Source organism: Glandiceps talaboti, chromosome 18, assembly GCF_964340395.1.
Source record: "Glandiceps talaboti chromosome 18, keGlaTala1.1, whole genome shotgun sequence".
In the NCBI taxonomy this organism is placed as follows: Eukaryota; Metazoa; Hemichordata; class Enteropneusta; family Spengelidae; genus Glandiceps; species Glandiceps talaboti.
The window spans coordinates 787,587-812,491 of record NC_135566.1 but is presented as its reverse complement, the minus strand read 5'-3'; the positions used below and the strand labels follow the sequence as shown (position 1 = coordinate 812,491).

At 37.3% G+C, this 24,905-nt stretch overlaps 2 protein-coding genes across 2 annotated transcripts; one reads left to right on the top strand and one right to left on the bottom strand.

Annotated features, from left to right (window-relative positions):
• The first annotated feature begins 1,844 nt into the window (after window positions 1-1,844).
• On the top strand, window positions 1,845-4,636 carry LOC144449215 (uncharacterized). The gene is made up of 5 exons (XM_078139723.1): window positions 1,845-1,901; window positions 1,961-2,804; window positions 3,322-3,532; window positions 3,945-4,014; window positions 4,453-4,636. The coding sequence occupies exons 1-5, from the start codon at window positions 1,845-1,847 to the stop codon at window positions 4,510-4,512; spliced, it is 1,242 nt and encodes a 413-aa protein (XP_077995849.1). The 3' UTR covers window positions 4,513-4,636.
• An 888-nt stretch (window positions 4,637-5,524) lies between these two features.
• On the bottom strand, window positions 5,525-22,653 carry LOC144449214 (uncharacterized). Its single transcript, XM_078139722.1, has 13 exons — window positions 22,620-22,653; window positions 22,262-22,390; window positions 21,871-21,995; window positions 21,005-21,209; window positions 19,781-20,415; window positions 18,263-19,003; window positions 17,568-17,823; window positions 15,920-16,093; window positions 15,013-15,320; window positions 14,059-14,571; window positions 12,707-13,681; window positions 11,137-12,157; window positions 5,525-9,659 (listed from the first exon to the last, which is right to left on the bottom strand). The coding sequence occupies exons 1-13, from the start codon at window positions 22,651-22,653 to the stop codon at window positions 9,625-9,627; spliced, it is 5,151 nt and encodes a 1,716-aa protein (XP_077995848.1). The 3' UTR covers window positions 5,525-9,624.
• Window positions 22,654-24,905: the final 2,252 nt, after the last annotated feature.

The window sequence follows — 24,905 nt, the reverse complement described above, 5'->3', positions numbered from 1 at the left end:
CAGAGGAACAACACATGTGAGCGCGTTTTATCAACTTCCGGGGTCAAAGGTAAAAGTTTACAGTCAGGTCAACACAGTTATTTGAGGACACCACAATTTGCTGTTCAGAGTTCAGTAGCGTATCAAAACTGTGTACTGTGTACTCCAAGGTAATGCAATTTCTGAATACTCTCTCAAATCATAGACCCTCCTGGGTGGAGGGTCTATGCTCCAATCACTAATACTATAGTTTATGATTGATATCAGTTTGCATAGCAGTGTGTAAATATCGTCATAGACTCATACACCATTAAACGGGAAGAGGAGTTAAAAATCAGACTGTGAATATTAAGTGTACGACAGCCGTATACAGATAATGGATTTATGTAAGGGTACCTAAAACAGGGTACTGAAGCATGTTTGCATGGTTTGCAAGCTTGCAGGATACTGCAAGTATTTCCCAAACCTGTAGCAAAGAGACTGAAACTTGACTACCGGGTTTCCAGGCATGCGCAAGCTTGGTGCAATCTTCAACTAAACTCTACAACTTACAAGTCTCACTAATACATCCATGTTCTAATACAAGCTGTCTACAAGCTTGTTGCAAACTTGCACCTGCATGTAGCAAACTTGTGACTTTCGTACAGGATGTTGCTCTGCTATTCTAACAAAACTGTACATTTAAAAAAGCATGCATTATCATATGTCATTCTACAACTTACAAGCATATGACAAGCTTGCAAAGCTGAGAGGAACTGAATGTATGAAATTTTTCTTTGCCTCAAAGGCTTACAAGTTTGCAGGGTTTTGCAAGCTTTCAAGGTACTGCAAGCATGTCCTAAACTTGTAGCAAAGAGACTTAAACTTGACTACCGGGTTTGCAAGCATGCGCAAGCTTGGTGCAATCTTCTACTAAACCCTACAAGCTGTCTACAAGCTTGTTGCAATCTTGCACATGCATGTAGTAAACTTGCGACTTTCGTACAGGATGTTGCTCTGCTATTCTGGCAAAATTGTACATTTAAAAAAACATGCACTATCATATGCCATACTACAAGTATATGTAGCATGGAGGTAGAATCACCATGTTGTAGCATGGAGGTAGAATCATCATGGTTGTAGCATGGAGGTAGAATCACGTAGCATGGAAGTATCATGTTGGTGATACTTTCATTCATGGAGGTAGAATCTCCATGATTGTAGCATGAAGATAGAGTCACCATGATCGTAGCATGGAAGTATAACCCATGGTTGTAGCACGGTGGGAGAATCTCTATGATTGTAGCACGGTGGGAGAATCTCTATGATTGTAGCACGGTGGGAGAATCTCTATGGTTGTAGCACGGTGGGAGAATCTCTATGATTGTAGCATGGTGGGAGAATCTCTATGATTGTAGCACGGTGGGAGAATCTCTATGGTTGTAGCATGGTGGGAGAATCTCTATGATTGTAGCACGGTGGGAGAATCTCTATGATTGTAGCACGGTGGGAGAATCTCTATGGTTGTAGCATGGTGGGAGAATCTCTATGATTGCAGCATGGTGGGAGAATCTCTATGATTGTAGCATGGATGTATAATCCCATGGTTGCAGCATGAAGGTAGAATGGTTGTAGGAATAGTCTGTAAGGTCGGGGCACCCTCACACATCGGCCAACCCCTAGAGAGGAGGCCGGTGAGGGCGAAACATAACGATGTATCTTACAGTCTATTGTAGGAAGAGAACACATAAAATATTTTGTCTTCACATCATTTGTAATTTTAACATACTTTCCTTTTTATTTTAAATTTGAGATGTCAAAAACACGTGGAAGATCAAGGAGTCATTCACCAAGATATGGACCATCTAGAAGTCATTCACCAAGATATGGACGACCTAGAAGTCGCTCACCAAGATATTTTTCTTCTAACAAACACCAGTCAGGTTATCATAAAAATGTAAAACATATATCTGAAAATAAAAGCAATGATCATTCACAAAAGAAAGATGCAGAGAGAAGAGATGAAGAGAGACATTGCAGAGATGTGTCTCCAAATAGACAAAGTGATAGACACAGGAGAGATGGTGACAGAAAGTTTGACAGACATGGTGACAGAGATAGACATAATGAACATGATAGGGTGAGAGACATAGATAGACACAGTGAACGACACAGTGAACATTGGAGGGACAGACATGGTGAACATGACAGGCACAGACAAAGTGAGTATGACAGTGACAGGCATAGTTCCCAAGGTAGAAGAGATCATAGTGAGAGAAGTCACAGAAAAGACATTTCCAGTAAATCTAGGGAACAAGGACAGAAGACAAGTAGGACAGAATCTGTCAGACAGAAAAAAGAAGTGCCAAAGATGTACCAATACAGTAATTTTGCAAGTGAAAAGAGTGATAATAAATCAGACAGTCGTGCCAAGGGGAAAGATGCAAGATTTGGAGAGTCTGCTTTTAGCAGAGACCACAAACAAAAGTCAAGGTCAAGGTCAAATGAAAGGGGGACCAAGAGAAGACATAGTTCAAGTAGATCAAGGAATAAAGGAAACAAAAAAGCTATGAAAAAGAGAACCAGAAGTTCTAGTAGTAGTTCTGATTCTTCAAGAGAGAGAAGGAGGAAATGTAGGAAGAAGAAGAATTCAAGCAGTAGTTCCAGTGATAGTGAGTCTAGCAGTAGTAGTAGCAGTAGTGATTCATCAGTTGAAAGACACAGGGAAAAGAAAATGAAACAGAAGCGAATCAAGAGAAAAAAGAAAAAGTTAAAGAAAAAGATGAAAAAGAAGATGAAAGCAGAGGCTAGGAAAGCAAAGAAGTTGGCCAAACAAAAACAAAAAGGTGAAATATTGAAGTAGCTACCATTTGTTAATCCTCTTTCTACCGGGGTGGGGGTGGGGGTGGGGGTGGTGGGGTTTGATTGTACATAAAAATCTACAAGTTTGGGAAAAATAGAATTCTGTCACTTGCACTACTAGTATTTTATACACACTATCTGTTCTTATTTTTCTACTTCTCTGTGTTGTTGGTGTGCTTTCTAAAGCATGTAGGATCATCCAGTTATCAAGTCTATCGGCATCCCACAAATTTACAAGTTGTTGACAAATAAATGGTGTTGAATTTTTATTCCCGTTATTTACACACATGTTTATGCAATGTGTAAAGTACCAGCAATGACTAGTATTACAGGTACTTCTACTAATATGAAGGATTAAAGTGGCCATGTGGGATGAGGATTTGCCATTTATTTTGGATTTTGGATTTTGGATTTATAAAACAAGTTTATCATGGTTTCCTTCTTGAAAAATCCAAATAAATACCCAATAATCCAGTAAATGGTAAAACTGTTTTTCTGCAGCTGATGTCCCGATACCTGGACCTTTCCCAGCTGATGCCCAAGTGCCAGGATCTTTCCCAGGATCTTTCCCAGGATCTTTCCCAGGACCAGCACCGAGTGTAGATGATGAGAGTAGACCAGTAAGGTCAATGGCTCCTATGACAAAAGAACAATGGGATAAACAACAAAGTGTTGTCAGAAGAGTATTTGATCCTGAAACAGGGAGAACCAGGTAAGACCCCAAAATAGAATATCTTTACGCATGTGGTGTCTGTATATTATACCTACACAAAGATAAATGAGAGGAGTTGAAGAATAAAAAGATAACACATAGGATAGTATAAAAAGGGATGGGAGAACATACAGTGGAAAGACATATATACCCAGACTAGGTAGATGTGAGACCCTGAGAGAGGAAGGGGGAAGGGCTAGGGATGGAAGATCAAATAAGGGAAAGTATTATCTGCCCAGAGAGGATAGATGTGAGAGGATGAAGAAGAGATATGGGAAAGGAAAGATTGATGGAGAGGAGTCAAATGATGAGAGTGTTGGTAAAGGAGGAATGTAAGATCTGGATGGAGACATGGACGTCTGTCAAGAGAGTAATTAAAGCATACTGACTGCACCACTATTTTGTCTTATAGGCTTGTCAAGGGGGATGGAGAAATCTTAGAAGAAATTGTCAGTAAAGAAAGACATAAAGAAATAAATAAGGTAAGCTGTAAACTAATTTACTACTATATAACATTTGATTGTGATAGTAGCAGAAATGACACTGCTTGTACAATAATGTCCAAGAAAGGCTGCAGTGTTTTGAATGTACAAGGTACATAGATGCACTTATACTGTTATGTCTAAATATTGTATTTTTAGTATTGTAATGTAGCAATGAAAGAAATAAATAATTGCTTATAAAGTTTGGATATTTGATGACTATGGAAAAAGGAAGCATAATCAAAGCTTATATTTCCAAATAAAAAACACTCCATATGCAAATAAGATGCATATTTTGGTAAAGTTTTTAAGTTTCATATATTGCTGAATATTAGTCATTAGTATGTACAAATACTTACATTGAATTTTCTTTCTTTTGCATCACCTGACAACATCCCCATCACATGACAACAACCCACATTTTTTTGTACATTTCAGCAAGCCACTTTAGGTGATGGGAGGTCATTTCAAGCAAGTCTTGGATTGAATAGATACTGATGGCTCTGTCTACTTGACGCTAACGAAGAAAGAATTATCACAAATGTAACAAAAAGTTCTGATAGTTCATGTCAATTTTTACTTCGAATGTTTCAACAATGAAGTTGTGTATTCATATTGAAGGCCAGATCAAAAGTGTACTGACTGATATCATACCACTGTCTCTGAAAAAAAAAGTTATGTAAAAAACTATTTTTTACACCAAACTTTCAAACTTAATCCATTAAAACACCACTTGTCCATGAACTTGACTTCTTGAGTTGTTTTCATCTACATGGTATTATAATTTTACATTTTGCTAGACCCATTGTATTGTCTCAGTAACTTTGAATTATTTTGTGATTTTAGCATCCCATCACTGCCACCAGTTCTACACCCCACTGCTGCCACATTGGTTAGGGTTAGGGTTAGGGTGAAGTAATAGCAGACCATATCAATCAAATCACTGCTGACAACCATGCAAGTAATCAATTGTCAGTTGTGATGTAATGTGAGGAGTAGAGAGGGTTTCTCAGGAGTAAAATGAGAACAGTTGGGTTAGATATTAGGGATAATGTTCTGGAGATGTTGACCTCAGTCCCAACCATGTTGCAAGTGTACCCATCTAGTCTTTTGGAGTACTGGCCTTCAGCTCAGCCAATGAGATCCAAACACACGTGCTGATTAATGCAGTGCCTTCACAAACCTTGGTTGTGCTATTGGGAAAATAACCCATGGCTTTAAAACTTTTAACATGGTGGCAGAGATTGGATTACCATTGATTCTGGAACCTGTGTCCATTTCCATGTCTGACACCTGTTTAACCTAGTAAGCATTTTTGAAATATTTAACATGGGGAGGGTCATGTTTTAGACAACAGAAATTGAGCATGGCAGAATCGGAGGAGGGTCAAATTATATGCAGCAGCTGTTTGTCATGTCTCATAAAGTGCACAATGTTCTCACATCATTTTCAGTCAAAAAACAGAATAAGCTTATTATTAATTAAGTTTATTAAACCATTATTACCGTACACCTCATTTTGATTTCAGATACAAAATATATTTAGATGAAGCATTACCAACAAATGGATCAAAAAATACACTTCAGATAAATTTGAAAAAATACAATGTCAAATAGAGCGTCATTGAGTAATATACATTTTATGAATATATAATTAACATGACAGATTATCAGAGTCCCGACTCACTTACATTGTGCAAGTGTATTGCATTTCCTTTACCTGGTGTTATACAATTCATTATTTATAATGTGCCAGCTTTAAGAGTTCAAAACTTTCTTTGAATAAAAACATCAATTAAATTATCTTTTTATAAAATATTTGCAGTAAAAACATATGTATAACTTATAAAACATATTTTATTAACCCAGCCCTTCAGTGCAAATATAACATAGATACACAAGTGATGTTGGGCCATGGTCTGAAAATTTAAATGACTGCAAACAACAAGTATGTTGAACTTAGAATGTGAAAATGACCTAATTCTTGATAGTCTAATAACGTACTCAGTTATTTCTTGAAATCAACACGTGAGGGCAGAGTCTACTGTGGAGTTGAAAACTATTGGCTTTTAGTTTGGTGATGGTAATTTTTTGAATGGGGTCAATGCATTGATGACAACGTATTGCCCAGTAAATCTGACAACACACACTAACTAGACTTTGATACCTTGCCTCAGTCAATCTAGTCTCAACAACAATGTATTGCCCAGTAAATCTGACAACACACACTAACTAGACTTTGATACCTTGCCTCAGTTGATCTAGTCTCAACGACAATGTATTGCCCACTAAATCTGACAATACACACTAACTAGATTTTAATACTTTGCCTCAGTTGATCTAGTCTCAACGACAATGTATTGCCCACTAAATCTGACACCATACACTATTAAACTTGACTTTAACACCTTGCCTCAGTCAACCTAGTCTCAGCTATAAATAAAGGTAAAACTGCTAAGAGTGCATTCCAGATTCAGTGTGTATTGTTCTTTGTAGCCATTTTCTCAAACCAATGCCCACTATTGCATGTGACATACATCTCTCATTTTCTACAATTGTCATGTAGTCAGTGAGATCCTTCAGAACACAATTTTGATTTCTAGACATCACAATTTTGATTTGTCAGAAATATATCTCTACCTTGCCATATATTTAAAGACATCCTGTAGTTCACAATTTTGATTTGTCAGAAATATATCTCTACCTTGCCATATATTTAAAGACATCCTGTAGTTCACAATTTTGATTTGTCAGAAATATATCTCTACCTTGCCATATATTTAAAGACATCCTGTAGTTCACAATTTTGATTTGTCAGAAATATATCTCTACCTTGCCATATATTTAAAGACATCCTGTAGTTCACAATTTTGATTTGTCAGAAATATATCTCTACCTTGCCATATATTTAGACATCCTGTAGTTCACAATTTTGATTTGTCTGAAATATATCTCTACCTTGCCATATATTTAAAGACATCCTGTAGTTCACAATTTTGTTTTCCCAGAAATATATCTCTACCTTGCCATATATTTAAAGACATCCTGTAGTTCACAATTTTGATTTGTCTGAAATATATCTCTACCTTGCCATATATTTAAAGACATCCTGTAGTTCACAATTTTGATTTGTCTGAAATATATCTCTACCTTGCCATATATTTAAAGACATCCTGTAGTTCACAATTTTGATTTATCAGAAATATATCTCTACCTTGCCATATATTTAAAGACATCCTGTAGTTCACAATTTTGATTTGTCAGAAATATATCTCTACCTTGCCATATATTTAAAGACATCCTGTAGTTCACAATTTTGATTTGTCTGAAATATATCTCTACCTTGCCATATATTTAAAGACATCCTGTAGTTCACAATTTTGATTTGTCAGAAATATATCTCTACCTTGCCATATATTTAAAGACATCCTGTAGTTCACAATTTTGATTTGTCTGAAATATATCTCTACCTTGCCATATATTTAAAGACATCCTGTAGTTCACAATTTTGATTTGTCAGAAATATATCTCTACCTTGCCATATATTTAAAGACATCCTGTAGTTCACAATTTTGATTTGTCTGAAATATATCTCTACCTTGCTATATATTTAAAGACATCCTGTAGTTCACAATTTTGATTTGTCTGAAATATATCTCTACCTTGCCATATATTTAAAGACATCCTGTAGTTCACAATTTTGATTTGTCAGAAATATATCTCTACCTTGCCATATATTTAAAGACATCCTGTAGTTCACAATTTTGATTTGTCTGAAATATATCTCTACCTTGCCATATATTTAAAGACATCCTGTAGTTCACAATTTTGATTTGTCAGAAATATATCTCTACCTTGCCATATATTTAAAGACATCCTGTAGTTCACAATTTTGATTTGTCAGCCAAAATAACTTGTTTTTAGAAACTATACTGTTTAACCATAAAAATTTGATGGGAATTCAGTTTAATAATATATTGCGCTAGTAAATATTCTTCAACTATATTGATACAAAAACTCATTCATATTTTGGCAGGAGTGGTCATCTATACATACACACATATATACACTGACCAGATGATGCTCTGTTAAGAGAGAAAGCTAGTCAGAACTTTTGGAACCCATTTGAGTTAAGTTTTGCTGAGACCACCCATTTTTTCACATGATTATAGAATTTAATACATTTGGTTCCTAAACAGAAGGTAATTTTTTATTTGATTTGATAAAAAGTGATTTCAATTGAAGGAGGTACAGATAATGCCGACACTGTATGGCAAAAAATAATACTGTATTAAAAAGGCAGAACATAACATCAACATTTCACTTGATATATGTTTTCAAGAGGGACAGTGTCCATTATTGTGCATGTGTGAATTGTGTATCAATTAAATGTATTTAGATAAGCTAATGTTTTCAAGCTAAACTGTACACACCATTCTGAATGATTATGAAACGACATAGCTATGTAGTTCGATAGTACCAAGTCACCTGTAACATTAAATAAAGACTCATTTCACACATGCACTGCTAACAACAATCTCGCTTTCTGAATGGTTGCGATAATTGCAAAAGATACAAAATTATGGTGGGTCAAAAACAGCTACGCTATATTGCATCATAGATACATTTTCTGTCAAATTATATTCAAAAATATATACAAAATAAATTAAAGTAGAAAAGATAATTCATCGGTTTATTGGGATAGTACTGCCTTAAAAGTATTGCTAGACTTTGAATCTAAAGATGAAAGTAAAACTGTTATTTGGAATCCTAGTATGCTTATATCTATATATTATTTATTACAACCCTTCTACCATATTAAATTATCTTAAAAGTCAGGAACATTGCACATTGAAATATTGACAAAAAGCCTTGTTGTTGATCAAGTAAGGGACTTTATACCACTTCAGATAATACAATCTCAAGCTCAAAGGTCTGAGATATAATCTTACAACTCCTTGCGTTAGTGTTATACTAAAATATTTAGTTTTTCTCTGACAAAAACAAAAGAGCCAATTCGACTGCCATTGGTCATCCTCATCGAACAATTGGCCTCTTTAAGGTATCATGTGAGATGTATCGCCATCACTATAAAACCACATGCCTCTTTATGGCACTGTCCAGTACACACTTCCAGGAGACCATGGCACTGTCCAGTACACACTTCCAGGAGACCATGGCACTGTCCAGTGCACACTTCCAGGAGACCATGGCACTGTCCAGTGCACGTACACTTCCAGGAGACCGCGGTAAATTTGCCACATCAGTGCTAGAACATGTTCCAGCTATACCATGGTACATACTGTTCACTCCCAGCATTCAAAAGTGTATTTACAGTTTGTTCAAAAAAGACAAAATATTTCAAAAGCAATTCTAACATGTCAATTGATATTGAAATCTTATATACCATCTACTGTACATGATCGTCAATGCATAGTCAAATGTACGATTCCACTAAGCTTATTCAATGTTCAGTTCCTTCAGTTTGACGTCAAGGTTTGTACTGTGTCTATCATCATAAGGGGTCCAACAGTACAGATGATGAGAGATATCCCGTCATTCTCCTGTGTTGCCACAAATGTCCACTAGTACGTGTAAACAACTTATACAGCTAAAATGCAGTGACTTCGTCATCTTTGTTTACATCTGGAAAAAAAAACAGGGAAACCTTTGTCAGATGATAATTCTGTAAATGTTACATTGATATATATGACAATTTTAAATGTTAAATTGATGAATACAAAGAGTCTATTCATAGTCTGTGTGTGTGTGTGGGGGGTGTTTGCATGGCTGTGTGTGTGCATGTCTGTGTCTGTGTGTGAGGGGTGCATATTTCGCATAGTTTGTCATGATATCCTTACAAATTTATTATATTATACCCATGTTTATGTATTTCAACTAAAATATTACAGTGTCAGATAACTTTTAACACCTGTTCACAAAAAGCACGTTGGTCAGCAAATTTATGAGCCTCATGGACAAGGATAGCATTTGACCATTTTATGCAAACACTCCTTTCTTGTGTAAATCTATATATATATATCTACATTTATTAGCGGTAAGTCAATTAATATTTATTCACAAATATTATTGACATTTGTAATTATCAAAATTTTTCATTTTCTTGTTACCTCTATTTGCATATTTTTTAGATTATAGTAAAAGACAATGAGCTGTGTGTAGTGCCATTGTTTTATCGTACATACAGCTCGCAACAAGAATTAATTTGATGTCTTTGAGTACTCAACAAACCAACGTACTGTTTCATATACATGTATTGCAACAAACATGTGCTTATCATTACTTTAAATGTGCCTCACACAAAACATTACCAAATTGCACATGGCCTCTGAAATTATAGCGACACAAACTAAACAGTTCACACACAAGTCAACGATTTGAAAGTATATCTTTCTCTCCTACCAAATCTTCCACTTATTATATATCATCAGGTGTTAAATAGAAGTTGTAGATTCCACTACGTAGTCATCTTGGTCAAAGAATTCTACATATGTGAAGTACCAAATTAAATAAGTTTAAACTCCATCCAGCAAACATAAAATATAATAACAGTATGTTTCTACAGATGATCAAATGGTAAATGTATTTTGTTTTTAAAATAAATTCATGCAGGAAAATATATGTATTGTATTTTTATGCCATGAAAGTGATAACTGAATGACAAAATGATGGTTCATCAGATTCGAGCAGAAACCATATACTGTCCATTTAAAATTAAACTAAAAACAGTATGCCTAATATCTACACATGTAGTATTTACATATTGCAGAGATCATAACAGTTGTTGTTATTATCTTCTTTGGTGTATTCTGACAAGTATGAGATAAACACGATATCAGAAGAAAAGGGGATGGCAAAACAATGTTGTCATGATAATTGCAAATTGGTTGTAAAACATGCAGAAATTGCCAAGGGATTCATTTCTCTATCTGTCATGGTGAAACAATTTGTTTATTTACAAACTTTTTACAAGGATCATTTTGTCTATTCACAGTCCTCCTATCATTGTGCTCTATTCAACAATATTACTGTAAATTTGACATAACTTGGTGTGTAAATGGTAACTTATTTGAGAAAGATGGCTATTTGATTCTACCCTTACCTGGATTACTGTAGACATATGATTTGCCCATGTCATTGCCAGTTGCTGGTCCATCCTGTGCTCTCTCTTCCGTTGATGTCAGGGCTGTAATCTTTGGCAAGAAGATGGCTGCCAGGATAATAATGGCGTTTGAAGTAATACCAATGCATACTGCAGGGTTTTGGTACTCTTCATCACCAAGTGAGTACACGAGTAACCAAGCAACCATGATGAAGATTGATGCGATAGTGGTAAAGAGAATGTAGGCACCTTCATAGACAAGATCTGAATACTTGCGGGCCTTACAAGCACACCAAAATGTGAGCAGTATCAGTAGAAATGCGTAGATAAGAGATGCCACCATCCATTTGTTCTCATAATTGCAATGAAAAACTACTTTGAATGGAGGAGATATTCCTGTTTCCACGATTTCATGCCACACTGCAGGTGGATCAAGGATCAACCATTCGCCAACCAAAATCACTTCAACTAAGAGAAGAGCCAACAAAAGAAAGGTTTGACTCCAAGGACTGACAAATGGTACTCTGCTGTTGATTTCTCCTGTACCACAGATGCGCAAAATGCGAACGACTTTGCAAAAAAGGGCACTCCAAATAAGGACATGAAAAAACCCAAGGCCAAATCGTCGGCATCCACATACGATCCGAGTAGGTTCAAACATGAAAGCAAAGTTCTCAAGCAGTAGTAACGTGATGCCAAGAAGTAAGAAATAACTGAGGCTAGAAGATGCTCCCTTGACTACGGGATTACGAAATTCAACTAAGAAATAGATGAAGATAACGAAACAAAATACTATCATAAGAACAATGATAGCAATGATGATAATCCCCCAGATTGAATCGCCATTAAATACCAAGGGTGCCATTTCTGGTACTTCAACACTTGGAATGCCTTGCGTGTAGCAGACACGGCAAACTGATGGACAACGAGAATCAACAGATGACGTGTTGCTACCACGGAAGTCAAAGAATTGTACCTCTCCTCCACTCATCGTCAGTGTTCCATGAAGCCATTCTCCAACCTAAAGGTATAAAGGAAAACTAATCACTGCACTGGTCTAAAAACTTGCATGTTATGTTGTGTTGTGTTGTCCTAAGTTGTGTTGCATTACGTTTTGTTTTGTTTTGTTGTGCTGTGCTGTGCTGTGCTGTGCTGTGTTGTGTTGTGTTATTGCCTTTATTTTCACGATTTACAATTATCATTATTTTGTTTCCTATATAGTTTCCTATATCATTTATTTTTACTTGGAATTATTTAGGATGTGGAAATTGTCATTAGTAACCGTTATATATAACAAGCAATAAATTAGGTCGATAGTCAATGTAACCATGCACACGACCACGTGCATACTGTCTCTTTTAAAAATATGTACACTAGAGTTAAAGAATAGTAAGTAATTTGACTATCAAATAATCATATTCATTAATTTACATATCCATGGCAGTACGTACGTCACAGATTTGTCTAAACAAGTAAGAATAAAGCACGGGCCAGCTCCCTCAGTCGCCTTCACAGTGAGCAGTATAGTCCGAGGGGGTCTAGCAGGAAGACTTGTGAAAAGGAAACTTACCTTTCTATATTTTCCAGATGTAGTGTTTTCATCTTTCTGTTCAAGCACATAATTCATAATTGCGTATTCACCCTCCCCTGCACCTTCTAAGAATGAGAATGGTCGACCAGTGGCACTTTGAGAAACTCTTGCATTCGTTATCTCCTGATGGACATCCTCGGGGTCGGAGTTGAAAAATTCGGAACATAAATTACGTCCAGGACACTTTTTCTGGCGCAGATTGTGTAAGCCAGTTGCAATTGCATAGACAGCATCTATTGCATATGAAGAAAGTGCACTATGTAATTCTGAAGTGTGTCCTGCTCTTAGATCCTCATCGCCAGTACAATAGGCACTTTCTCTGCTGCTGAATTCGTCTAGTCTAAGCCTACAATCAAATATGGTTTCCCAGAGTGAACGGAACCACGGATTCCTTGTATTGCTTATGGGTGTTAGGCTTTCCATGTACTCTTCAAACTCAGGCATGGATGGTTGCAGAGGAATGATCGTCAAAGCGCCCTTGGCATGGTCCAGATATCCCTCCACGACATCAAGGCTTATCCCCCACGAATCAGGTGCAACCCATGTGAAATGATAGGACTGTTTCGAGTAAGTCTTAGCTTTCGTCTCCGCATATTTCAATAAATTTCGAGTGTCTTCTTGACTCGTGAAGAGCACAACTACATTGGAACCTTTTTTGTCTCCTTCGGTAATAAGATCTGTAATGATACGAACATAATCTCTCTGAGTTGGATTCGAAGGTATAGTGAGTTGTACAGCAGCGCAGACGCCCTCATCGTTAGCTTTCGTCATGAAATCTTCCATTCCCGTCTGGCCATAGGAAGTATTTGACCTGACTGTCGATACATAATACCAATCGTATTTCTTCAGTATGCTGACCATAACTTCAGCTTGCCTATCATCAACTGGTACTGTACGCAGAAAGTAGGGATATCTCTCTTTAGTCAGTTCTATACTCGATGACCCAAAACTAACCTGTAACAGGCAAAAAAAAAGGTAAAGTTATAAATAGAACCATTGAAGTATCACCCACGGTTATACTTCCATGATAACACACATTTCAAATGTATCTGTATATGATGGTTTTAGTTTTCTCTCATCTAATATTTCATGTACAAACAAACAAACAAACCGAAAAATAGGAAAAAAGTGTTCTGTTTTTGTCAAGGTATTATACTGTAGTAACTCTAACATTGCACCACTGTCTACCGGCAGACACAGTGAGGCAAGACAAGGCAAGAGGGCGTCTCTTCAAAACAACATTTGGCGGTTTTTCACTCTACATAGAACATGCTTCAGAATCAAATCTTTAAAAATGTCTATATTAAATATAAATTGTGGCCCATACATACCTGCGATTTTTTGACAGCATCTGTTACTCGCAGCATTTCCATGGAAACATCATTTAACACTGCACCAATGATTGCCATTGTGTTGTCCGGATTGTTGCCAAACTTGGAATCACCGATTAAGGCCAGCAGAGTCTGTGACATTGCACGCTGGGGGCTTGAGCATGTATCGATGATTGTCGCCCCCAACGTCACTCCGGGTAGAATCGTATCGTCCTCGTTAACTTTGTCCAATGCAAACAAAATGGCCTCAACGTTAATGACCTGATCATTTAAGACGTCACCACACAGCAGTGTATTTTCACCTTGTTCACTGATACCAAACAATACAGGGATTTCGATGTGACCATCCATATGCGCAAAGGTGATTTCACTTTTAACACATTCCGCGCATGATCCGTTGGATTTGCAATCTGATTCGAAACTGTCAGTTGGATTTATTGGTTCACCATCAGAATCGTACAATATGACTACGCCATCATTCATGTCAAGTGTATTGTCCTCCCAACTACCAACCTGGATCAAAACAACATGCACCAATGATTATAAATTTTGTGATAAATGGAACTTTCAGTTTCTTTCACAGTCAAAACTACAGAAGCATCTCTACTTTAAAGTTTATACACACTTTGTAACCTTCTTTAAATGAAGAGTCCACTCGTTATATCAACATTAAATTATCAAAATAAACATCGATATCCGCATCATGAAGTCATATTTACAAACATTATGTTTCCATACCTGATATTTACTGTAAGGTAAAAGCATTTGGGTTGAGGTTTTCACCAGTCCAGCAAAAGTGAATTTGATTAATAGAACGTGCTGTATCTTGAATAGCTTCTGATTTATCAACATTTCATAAAATTGATTATTTATCAGTGGCACCTTACTTGAACTCTCTAAAAGCATGGTATCTGTCATGGCATACACTTTTATATTGTCTGATAGCTACTGTACCTTGTTATATGCGTAGAGTGACGTCGATGTATCCTTCTGTAGATTATACACAGTATACATAGGTTTGCCATCGCCGTATTCGTCAAATTCAAAGTTGCCTAGCCCTGTTGCACTCTCAAATGAAACTGCGCGAAGTTTGTCAAGAAGTTCCTCTGATGATGACGTCAGAAAGTTGTCACATATATCAGCTGATCCAGGACATTTCTGTTTGTGTAATTGGTCGATTGCTAAAGCCATGGCATTGACAGCATCTATTGTGTTGGCTACATAGTCGGCATTGGCGTCCTCAGCGCTAAGTGATAGACCGTCTGTGAAAATGTGGAATATTTCCAAGTTCGTCAGTTTGTCGTTTCAAGAAACTCACTGTAATGATTTCTTAAAGTGATACAAGCAGAGTTTATACCAGTGAAAATACTTACACACAAAAACTAGATTAAACTATTTTAGTACAATCATGTTAATGTCGATAAATGCCGTCTATGACATTACAATTGTCTTATGCAATTGTAAGAAAATTTCCTGGACATTTTACACGTACAATAAATTACGTCATCGGGTCGTTTATAAGTTATATCTTAACTCCAGGTTTGAGTTGTCAATTGCAAGCGATGGTTTAAGTAATAGTATGCTTTCAGAATACTACGAGTATCTTTGAGATAAGTAGCAAAAAATATACCCCAAAACGTATAAACTCAACGTGTACCCCCTTTAGATGCCTGTCATACCTCACACAGGTTGCATGATTCCAAATGACGTTACACATACGATATATAATTAGTACATGTATGTATATTAGGAAAACCAAAATAGAATGTGTACTTCATATGAAGAGAACGACTGTCTGGATGCACAATGGGATTATGGGAATATAATATTTATGTACACCAGAAGAAATAGTATATATTACCTGGACACATTGCACCAAAGGTGGAGTATTCTCCCGACAGTTGACACTGAAATTTATGCATCCAGTATGATCTGAACCACGGATTCCTTGGATTGTTGTCGACTTCCCGGGATAATAAGTAGGAAGCGAAATTCGATAAATCGGAATTTGTAGTTGGGAGGATGACAATGGCTCCTGGTAGGGAAAAATCATATTCATGCAGGGTTAAGCTCTTGTCGAGGATACAACTACAATTTAATAAAACTAGTTTGTCTTCCAAGTAGTTTTATTTACATTGTACGTACCTGCTAGAGATCATTGACTTGAGATATCATTTTTAATAATAAGTAGTTTACACAAAATTTAAATTTTAGGAATTAGTCAACTAAACATCTACATTTCAAAGGTGACTTGCATCAATACAACTAGTAGTCTTCCAACTATTTATGATGTCACAATCCAGTGGATTTGTTTTTAACAACATTCAAATTATCCACCAATGAAACAGAAAGAGACCATCTTGTTAATTAATCACACACACATATTTATTTATCCGCGTACACAAGAAGTGACACAAAAGAACTTAACAAATAAAGTAGACAGACAGACAGACAGACAGACAGACAGACAGACAGACAGACAGACAGACAGACAGACAGACAGACAGACAGACAGACAGACAGACAGACATACATACATACATACATACATACATACATACATACATACATACATACATACATACATACATACATACATACATACATACATACATACATACATACAATATATAGTGTTGTAATTGTTAGTTAAATTACGGTATGCTGTAAAGCTAGGGTGGGTTTCTTATTCATGGCCTACCTACCTTCAGCCTACCTGTAGACTTGAGAACGGCTATCCCTACACTATTCTGCTATCCTAATTGTAGCCTACCTGTAGACTTGTGAACGGCTATCCCTACACTATTCTGCTATCCTAATTGTAGCCTACCTGTAGACTTGTGAACGGCTATCCCTACACTATTCTGCTATCCTAATTGTAGCCTACCTGTAGACTTGAGAACGGCTATCCCTACACTATTCTGCTATCCTAATTGTAGCCTACCTGTAGACTTGTGAACGGCTATCCGTACGCTATTCCGCAATCCTAATTGTAGCCTACCTGTAGACTTGTGAACGGCTATCCCAACACTATTCTGCTATCCTAATTGTAGCCTACCTGTAGACTTGTGAACGGCTATCCCTACACTATTCTGCTATCCTAATTGTAGCCTACCTGTAGACTTGTGAACGGCTATCCGTACGCTATTCCGCAATCCTAATTGTAGCCTACCTGTAGACTTGTGAACGGCTATCCCTACACTATTCTGCTATCCTAATTGCAGCCTACCTGTAGACTTGTGAACGGCTATCCGTACGCTATTCCGCAATCCTAATTGTAGCCTACCTGTAGACTTGTGAACGGCTATCCCTACACTATTCTGCTATCCTAATTGTAGCCTACCTGTAGACTTGTGAACGGCTATCCGTACGCTATTCCGCAATCCTAACTGATATTTTGAATTTTTTGAATTTGCGCTCCGTTCGCGGATCTACTATACAGGTAGACTAACCTACCAACAACCAACCCATTTTCTATATATCGACAGCCTTCGTACCAGTTTACTTACCGGCAGCTGCTGATTCTAACGTATTAATGACGTCACTACTAATACCCCAAGCATCTGCAGCGACAAAAGAGAAGTTTCCTTGGAGACCCTCTTCTGTGAATTTTTGCAGCAAAGCTCGGCTGTCAGTATTCGACAAAAACACGAGCAGTCCCCTGGCTTCAGCTCGTGAGAGGAGTCGGTTGATAAGAGAGTCCATTTCATCGTTGTTACTGCTGTCTTTGATCACGTGTGAACTAGCAATACAGAGATCAGCAACCTACAATAATGGCAATACATGACATGTATCATAGTCTACATGACAAGTGGGGTCGTGATGGTCGAATGGTTTAGAGTAACTGACCTGAGAAGGATGCAGGTTGTAGTTTGTGTCCTAGTCAGCCCAGCTGTATAAATATGGCGATTAGAGGTTGCTATATGACTACCTTATACTTTGCACTTACAGAGCTGCAATGGAATGCGTGTTTTCTAGATGAGGAAGTATAAAAGTGCCCCTGTGCCGCTATAGGTCTGTACCATTGATAATGATTTCAAAGCGTTTTGAGTAATGTAGGAAAGAGCTATATAAAAAACTAACATACTATTAATGATGTGCACAAGGACCATACTTTAATATTGATTACGTGATATGGTGATTGGTATGACAATGACGACGAAATATAAATTATTACTATATGCTGAACTTAAATTACACTTACAGTTCTAGCATATTGTCTGAGAGCTTCAACACCGGCATTACCATAGGCACTATCACTGTTTATGGTTTGAATATACTTCCATCCAAGACTTTGGGCAATGTGTATCATCACTCTCGCTTGGTGACGATCGGATGGAGAAGTGCGAAAAAAGTTAGGAAACATCTCCTTGTCACTTAGCAACGGGCTTGTGGCGCTGTATGCAATCTGTGGTACCATGAGGATGCGTGTAACATCATTCATTGCAATGGCTAGGCTACTACGTGTAGTACCAATAGTTCCCATGATATGTGTTCTCTGTCCTATCGGTGACGTCTGTACACCGACAACACCTTTACTAAAATCAGCTGCTCCAATGAAAGCCATCGTCTTCTGTTTTATTTGCTTAGCGGAATAACAGCTATCTCCACCTATCATACCAAGCTTTAAACCAGGCAGGATATTGTTGTCGGCATTGATCTTGTCTATAGCATACATCATTGCCTCTAATCGTATAACACCTGTTGGGTGGATAGGCCCACATTTGTCGGGAGTCTCACCTTCAAAATGAACAGCAAACATTCCCCCAAGTGTTATGTCCCCCTGTATATAAGACATGTCGTTCATTGCTTGACAGTTGACATCATTGCATGGAGCTGAACACATAGAAGTGACGTCATCAGCTATATACTCGACATTATTTTGCCACACTTTAGTAACATTACGGACTGAGTCTCCTGTATTCAGTGTCATTGTGTTAGCAACCTAAAAGTAAACACAACATGTATTGTCAAAATTAATACGATAAAGGAATCTAACGTAAGTAACGGAAACTCTATGTTTAGCTTAGCTATTTGTCTGATAATGACATGTATGTACATTTATGACAAACAACACACATACAGTGAAGAGTTTTCAAGTGTTATTTTTCTGAATATCAACGCTGACAAAAAAATATTTGTAATTTTCCTAATTTATACAATTTAAACATATCATTACATATCTCCATCTTACAGTTTACCTTATACCCCTCCCCATGTTAGGCCCTGTTGGCCCGACAATGTGTATAATTCTACAGTATTACGTCTCGCTCTGAATGCCCAGTTTAGATAAGGATGGAAATTCATGTGAAAACAGTTAACTGACAGAGCTATAGAAAAGGTTGGTCCAGGACAACTGAATAATTTTATTTTGAAATACCAAAAATGTTATAACATAGCATTGAATTATAGGCCTTTAACTCTTTAAGGAAATCGAAAGTTATTATGACTCATCTCGTGTTTGATACATACTAGGTTTAGTAATAAGAAGCAAATCGTCCAGTATGAGGGTTGTTTTGGACAATTCACGGGTAGTTACTTCACATTTATCTGTGACATAAATTACCAGTAAGAAATTGTTTCGTATCATATATGTAGAATGATATACAGTGACGCACTTCTTTGTCTTTATTTTCACGGCATTTGTACAGATATGAACCTTCAGAGTACGTGTTTCTACCCATATATCACCTCAAAAGTCAAGTAAAAAAAACATATTTACCTGCATCAAAGCATATCCACCATTACCATCAGACTGGAAATTTAGAATATCGATTTGTGGAATGAATTCCCCACTCGAACTAAAACTTATATCACTATTGTCGTAGCCAGTAAAATCGACGGCATTCACATAGCCAAGGAGTGCGTAGTCCGGAATATTTGCAAGCTGTTCACAAAATCCGTCACTTGGACATACTTGGGTGTGGGCAGCCATCACAGCTTCAACTAGTATTTTGATGGAGTTCATGACAGTTGGCACGCCTTGGATTTGTTGAGTTAATTTGTGTTTGTCAGCAACAGTTTGGTCGCATTGGACACCATAATTGGTGTTGCTAGCTATATCACATTTGTACTTCGTCTGATAATATTGTTCAAACCAGGGATCTGACGTAGTATTGATGTTGCCTGGACCCAGATTTCGAAAATAGACTAGAAAGTCTTCAATTTCTGGAGAGGCGGCTCCTACACCAATCGCACCACGTGTGACATTCTCATGTGCTTGGAGAATCGGTTCGGCATAACCAATATTCGGAATTATCCATACCAAATTAAATTCCGTATTACCAAACGAGTAATTTTCAACCGATGAAAAGAAGCTGTCTAACGTATCAGAGAAGTCAAGTAGTAGAATGACACCTGTAAAAGTACATAAATACGGAAAACTTCAATGATACATTTATGACATGACTATGCTGTAAAGGTATGATTCGGAGGGAATGAAAATGTTGAAAGTAGTGGCAGTCTACTTGAAGTATTTAGGCCAGTTGGTCGATGTGAATGTCAAATTTCAAAGAAAAAGCAGGGTGTCTATATTGACAACGTTGTACCTATTGAGAGGGAGTGTTAATGTTGAAAGTAATGGCAGTGCCATGGGTCTGAATTATTACTGTGGTTTGATCTCATCACTTTGGCCGAGATGGCCCCGTGCTTACTCTGACAAGCAATATTGAACAAACAAGGCGGAAATTATACGTGATTGACTTTAAAAGTAATATTTGTGAGCTTGAAATGCTTCAGTTTAAAGTTGAGTTGAGTTGAGGTTCATTGAAGTATGTCTGGAAAATTTACCTCTAGTTTGATATGACTGTTAATATTCAGAATTATCTACGAGTAAATTGTGTAGGATTTCCATAAAAGTGCCTAAATAATTGTTGCCGTTGATATTACATTTCTTATATGTCATACGTTACATTTGCTACAGATATGATACTATACGTGTATTCACCTATTGCATCTGGTTTATCCATGAGAGATCGGATGACGTCACCATATCCACTAGAATCTGTTTTATGTATTTCATACGAACCGGCAATACAGATATTGTTGTCTGTTGCCATAGCGATACCATCCATAGCAGCTTGCATCGTGTCCTCGATGTAAACTATAGATAAATACGACCACCCTAGTGCTTTGGCCAAGTCTATTGTCGCCTGTGTACAAAACATGAAAATGTGAAATATTAGTATGTATACGTAAAAACAGTTGTTATTGAGTTACTTTTATGAGCATTCCATAATATTAGATAAGTGAGACTTCAGTAATTACAGTACTGGGGGAAATCAAAACCGGTATGTTGCGTAAAATGTGGCCCTTCCCCGCCCCGTTTTATAAAAGGTGACCCTCCCTCAATTTTCCTTCTCTAAAACATGACCCCTCCGCTGTTAAAATATTTCAAAAACATGGTTTAAATGGTGTCAGACATGGAAAGGACACTAGTCTCAGAATCAATGTGAAAGGACTTCATCCCACCACTGCCCTCCCCTAGAACCGAGGTATAAAAAGTGAAGAAGAAACCCCCCCCCCCCTTGTAATTACTGAAGGCATTCTAAGCACAATTTTCTGGTGTATTTTATTTCAATGGTTTTGAAATACTAGTATACAGTTGGCATAGACAAACATTTATTACTCGTTTTAGGGTTGTTCGAGGCATTATTGGCTCAACTGATAAATTTTGTGCTTGTTTTGGGCATTTCAAGATTTGTCCGTGACCGTACACCGGCACAATGGGTCTCTTCACGGAATTTTATTGTAAACAGTTCTAGCATCTGAGAAATGACTCTTGCGTGGTTCACGTAAAAACTGACAAGTTACCTTCTGGAAGTCCGTAGTTGACGCGTCCATCATCTTTGTAAATGGATCCGTGAAAAATGGCGCCATTGGACCCGAGATGACTGGCTGTGTGTTCATTAGCATAATAGAATTCCCCAAAATTTCACCTATTGTAAATACAAGAGAGACATGAATCTATAATAAGACATTTAGCTCTTTTGTTTCAGATGTTAGTTGGTTTTGATTGTTGATGAGACCAACTTGACCGAAGTTAATGCCTGTGAAATTATTTTCGAGTGAAATACGAAGAACAGAGACATACAGACAGACAGACAGACAGACAGACAGACAGACAGACAGACTCAGATACTTGCATCGTGTGCTCTGTGCATACAAATTTATAGATAGTAAAAACCACAAAAACGCATCTTACCTGGTCGTAAGGTCGTGGCAGGACACACTTGCCCTGTCACACTCGTGATATCAATTTTACCACTAGCATAGTCCAAACTTCGTTGTTGGGAGATAGTAGATGAATAACAAGAATCCCTGGCTTCAAGACCTATTGAAGGTAGAAAGCGAAAAGTCACTCATTATATCTTGCTAGTTTCATATAGTGAAAGGAGGCGATCAGGCTAAAAACGTAAACATCTACTACGAAGGTCAATTCAAGCTAAATAACGATGGTAAGATAGCAATGCCCGATTAGCCGACATCTACATCGGATTTTAATCAGATTGGGATGGGATGGTCTATTGATTGCATGACATCCACAGAAGTAACAACCTAACCCAGACCATGACTACTACACCCCGCCACGCCCATGACAACGACTTGACACATGTGTTTCGAGGGCCTCAAACAAAACTACTAAGTATATAGCCTACCTATTTTGACACCAGGTATGGTGTTTTTGTCATTCAATTCGTTGATGGTGTAGATGGCTGCTTCTAGTCGCTGAATAGAGTCAAACATAGGAATATGTGACGTATTACAGCCAGATTGGTCTTCGTTACTTCCATGAAAAGAAAAGTCAAGACCTAGAATGACATCTCCAGGCAGTATTCCAACACTAGGATATATACAGCTGTCCTGACAAAGAACTCCGGAGTAGAACACAGCAATGATGACCAGTAAACACAGACACCTCGCCATCATGCAGCGTTCAAACCTATTAAAAAATATATATTCAATTATCAAATTAATTTGTAGACAGCGAATAACTTGTTGTATTTCTGTATATGTAAATGACTTGCAATCACTATCTACACTTTGTCAATTGGTCTCGGTTTTGGGTCAGGATTAGACTCTGGTACTAGTACCTTGGGACATTTGTTTGTCTCACAATCTTTAAATGTTTTGATTTTTTTATTCATTTCAAATTCTGTGAAGGAAAATGAGGCCAACCTTTTTTTAAGATTATTTTTCCCAGTTACTATTAGTCTCCTAATTCTATACACGATCGCACCACTTTTCGCACTCACTCACTCACTCACTCACTCACTCACTCACTCACTCACTCACTCACTCACTCACTCACTCACTCACTCACTCACTCACTCACTCACTCACTCACTCACTCACTCACATGACTATTTCACACAAAAAGAAAACGTACAAATATATAATCAAATGAAGATTGAAAATGGCCCGTAGACTTTGAGTAAGTCTGGGTGAGACAACGGCCATAGCAAACATACATGCATGCATGGCCCGTAGACTTTGAGTAAGTCTGGGTGAGACAACGGCCATAGCAAACATACATGCATGCATGGCCCGTAAACTTTGAGTAAGTCTGGGTGAGACAACGGCCATAGCAAACATACATGCATGGCCCGTAGACTTTGAGTAAGTCTGGGCGAGACAACGTCCATAGCAAACATGCATGCATGGCAATACAAAAGAGATCCTATATAAATGAAACATTTGGCCTTCAAATGTAGTCCACAAATCTCCAACAAACATCAAGACTATGACTATTACAGACTGCCTCGTGTGTTTGTATTGTAGAAACAGCGCGGATTTAATTCTTGTAAGTGAAATCATTTATTGCACAATGCATTTGTGTTGCTTTTAATTTGTACTTTTAAATTTGTTAATGGGAGCTACTAATGTTGGATAACAAATCTGTCTGTGAACACGTCCACAGGTCATCCCTTTCCAACCTTCCACATCGCGTAATAGAAAATGCTATTTTTAACATGCAATGGAATAATAGATAGGCAATGTCATCACTTTATATTCTTTGTGTTTTCTGTTGTTGAATATTTACAATTGTGTCTTTTCTTTCTATTCTACTTCTTCCATATTATTTTTCTACCTTTCTGGTATTTCACATATTCTATTTTGTCTTTCCACAGTGACTGAGTGACTAACTAACTGAATTATAGGTTTATATTTTCATGTTATTATAATCTTGATATCAAAACATCTGTTTCACCATCATTGTGATACCAAACTATGTAGCTTACCCTGCTATCAGATGTTTATACTATGACTGACAGCTGCGATTTTTCCTTCTAATTTCAAATCAACAGGGCATACATATATCTGTAAAGCTTTTAATGGAGGTCATGAAATGACTCATTGATCGACTGGCAGACCTTCTTTCCGTTTGTCAGATGGTTGACTCGGCCAAGCTTGGATATGGTTACAGTTAGCCTTCGACTACAGCGTCGTAGCATCGTGGAAAAATATGTGATTACACACCACGAGACAGCTGAGTCTGACAACACTGTGACAATGAAAGAACGACAACAGTAATATACTGGAATGAATCCGTCTGTATGCCTTCTATCTGTTTGAACAAACCCTCATCTTTATTATATAGCTCTAAATAGCAACTCTTTAGCCCCCACCAACGTCACTGAATGATGTATATATATAGATATGCATGCATGCCATGGATTAATATATTAACCTGCATGAATTATTTATTAGCTGTCTTATAAACATCCATTTCGAACTCAAGGCACGTTTACTAGAGGGTTCAATCGCAGGACACTGTATGATACAAACAGACAGGTATCAAAGTGGTTGTGTGATACAAACAGACAGGTATCAAAGTGACTGTGAAC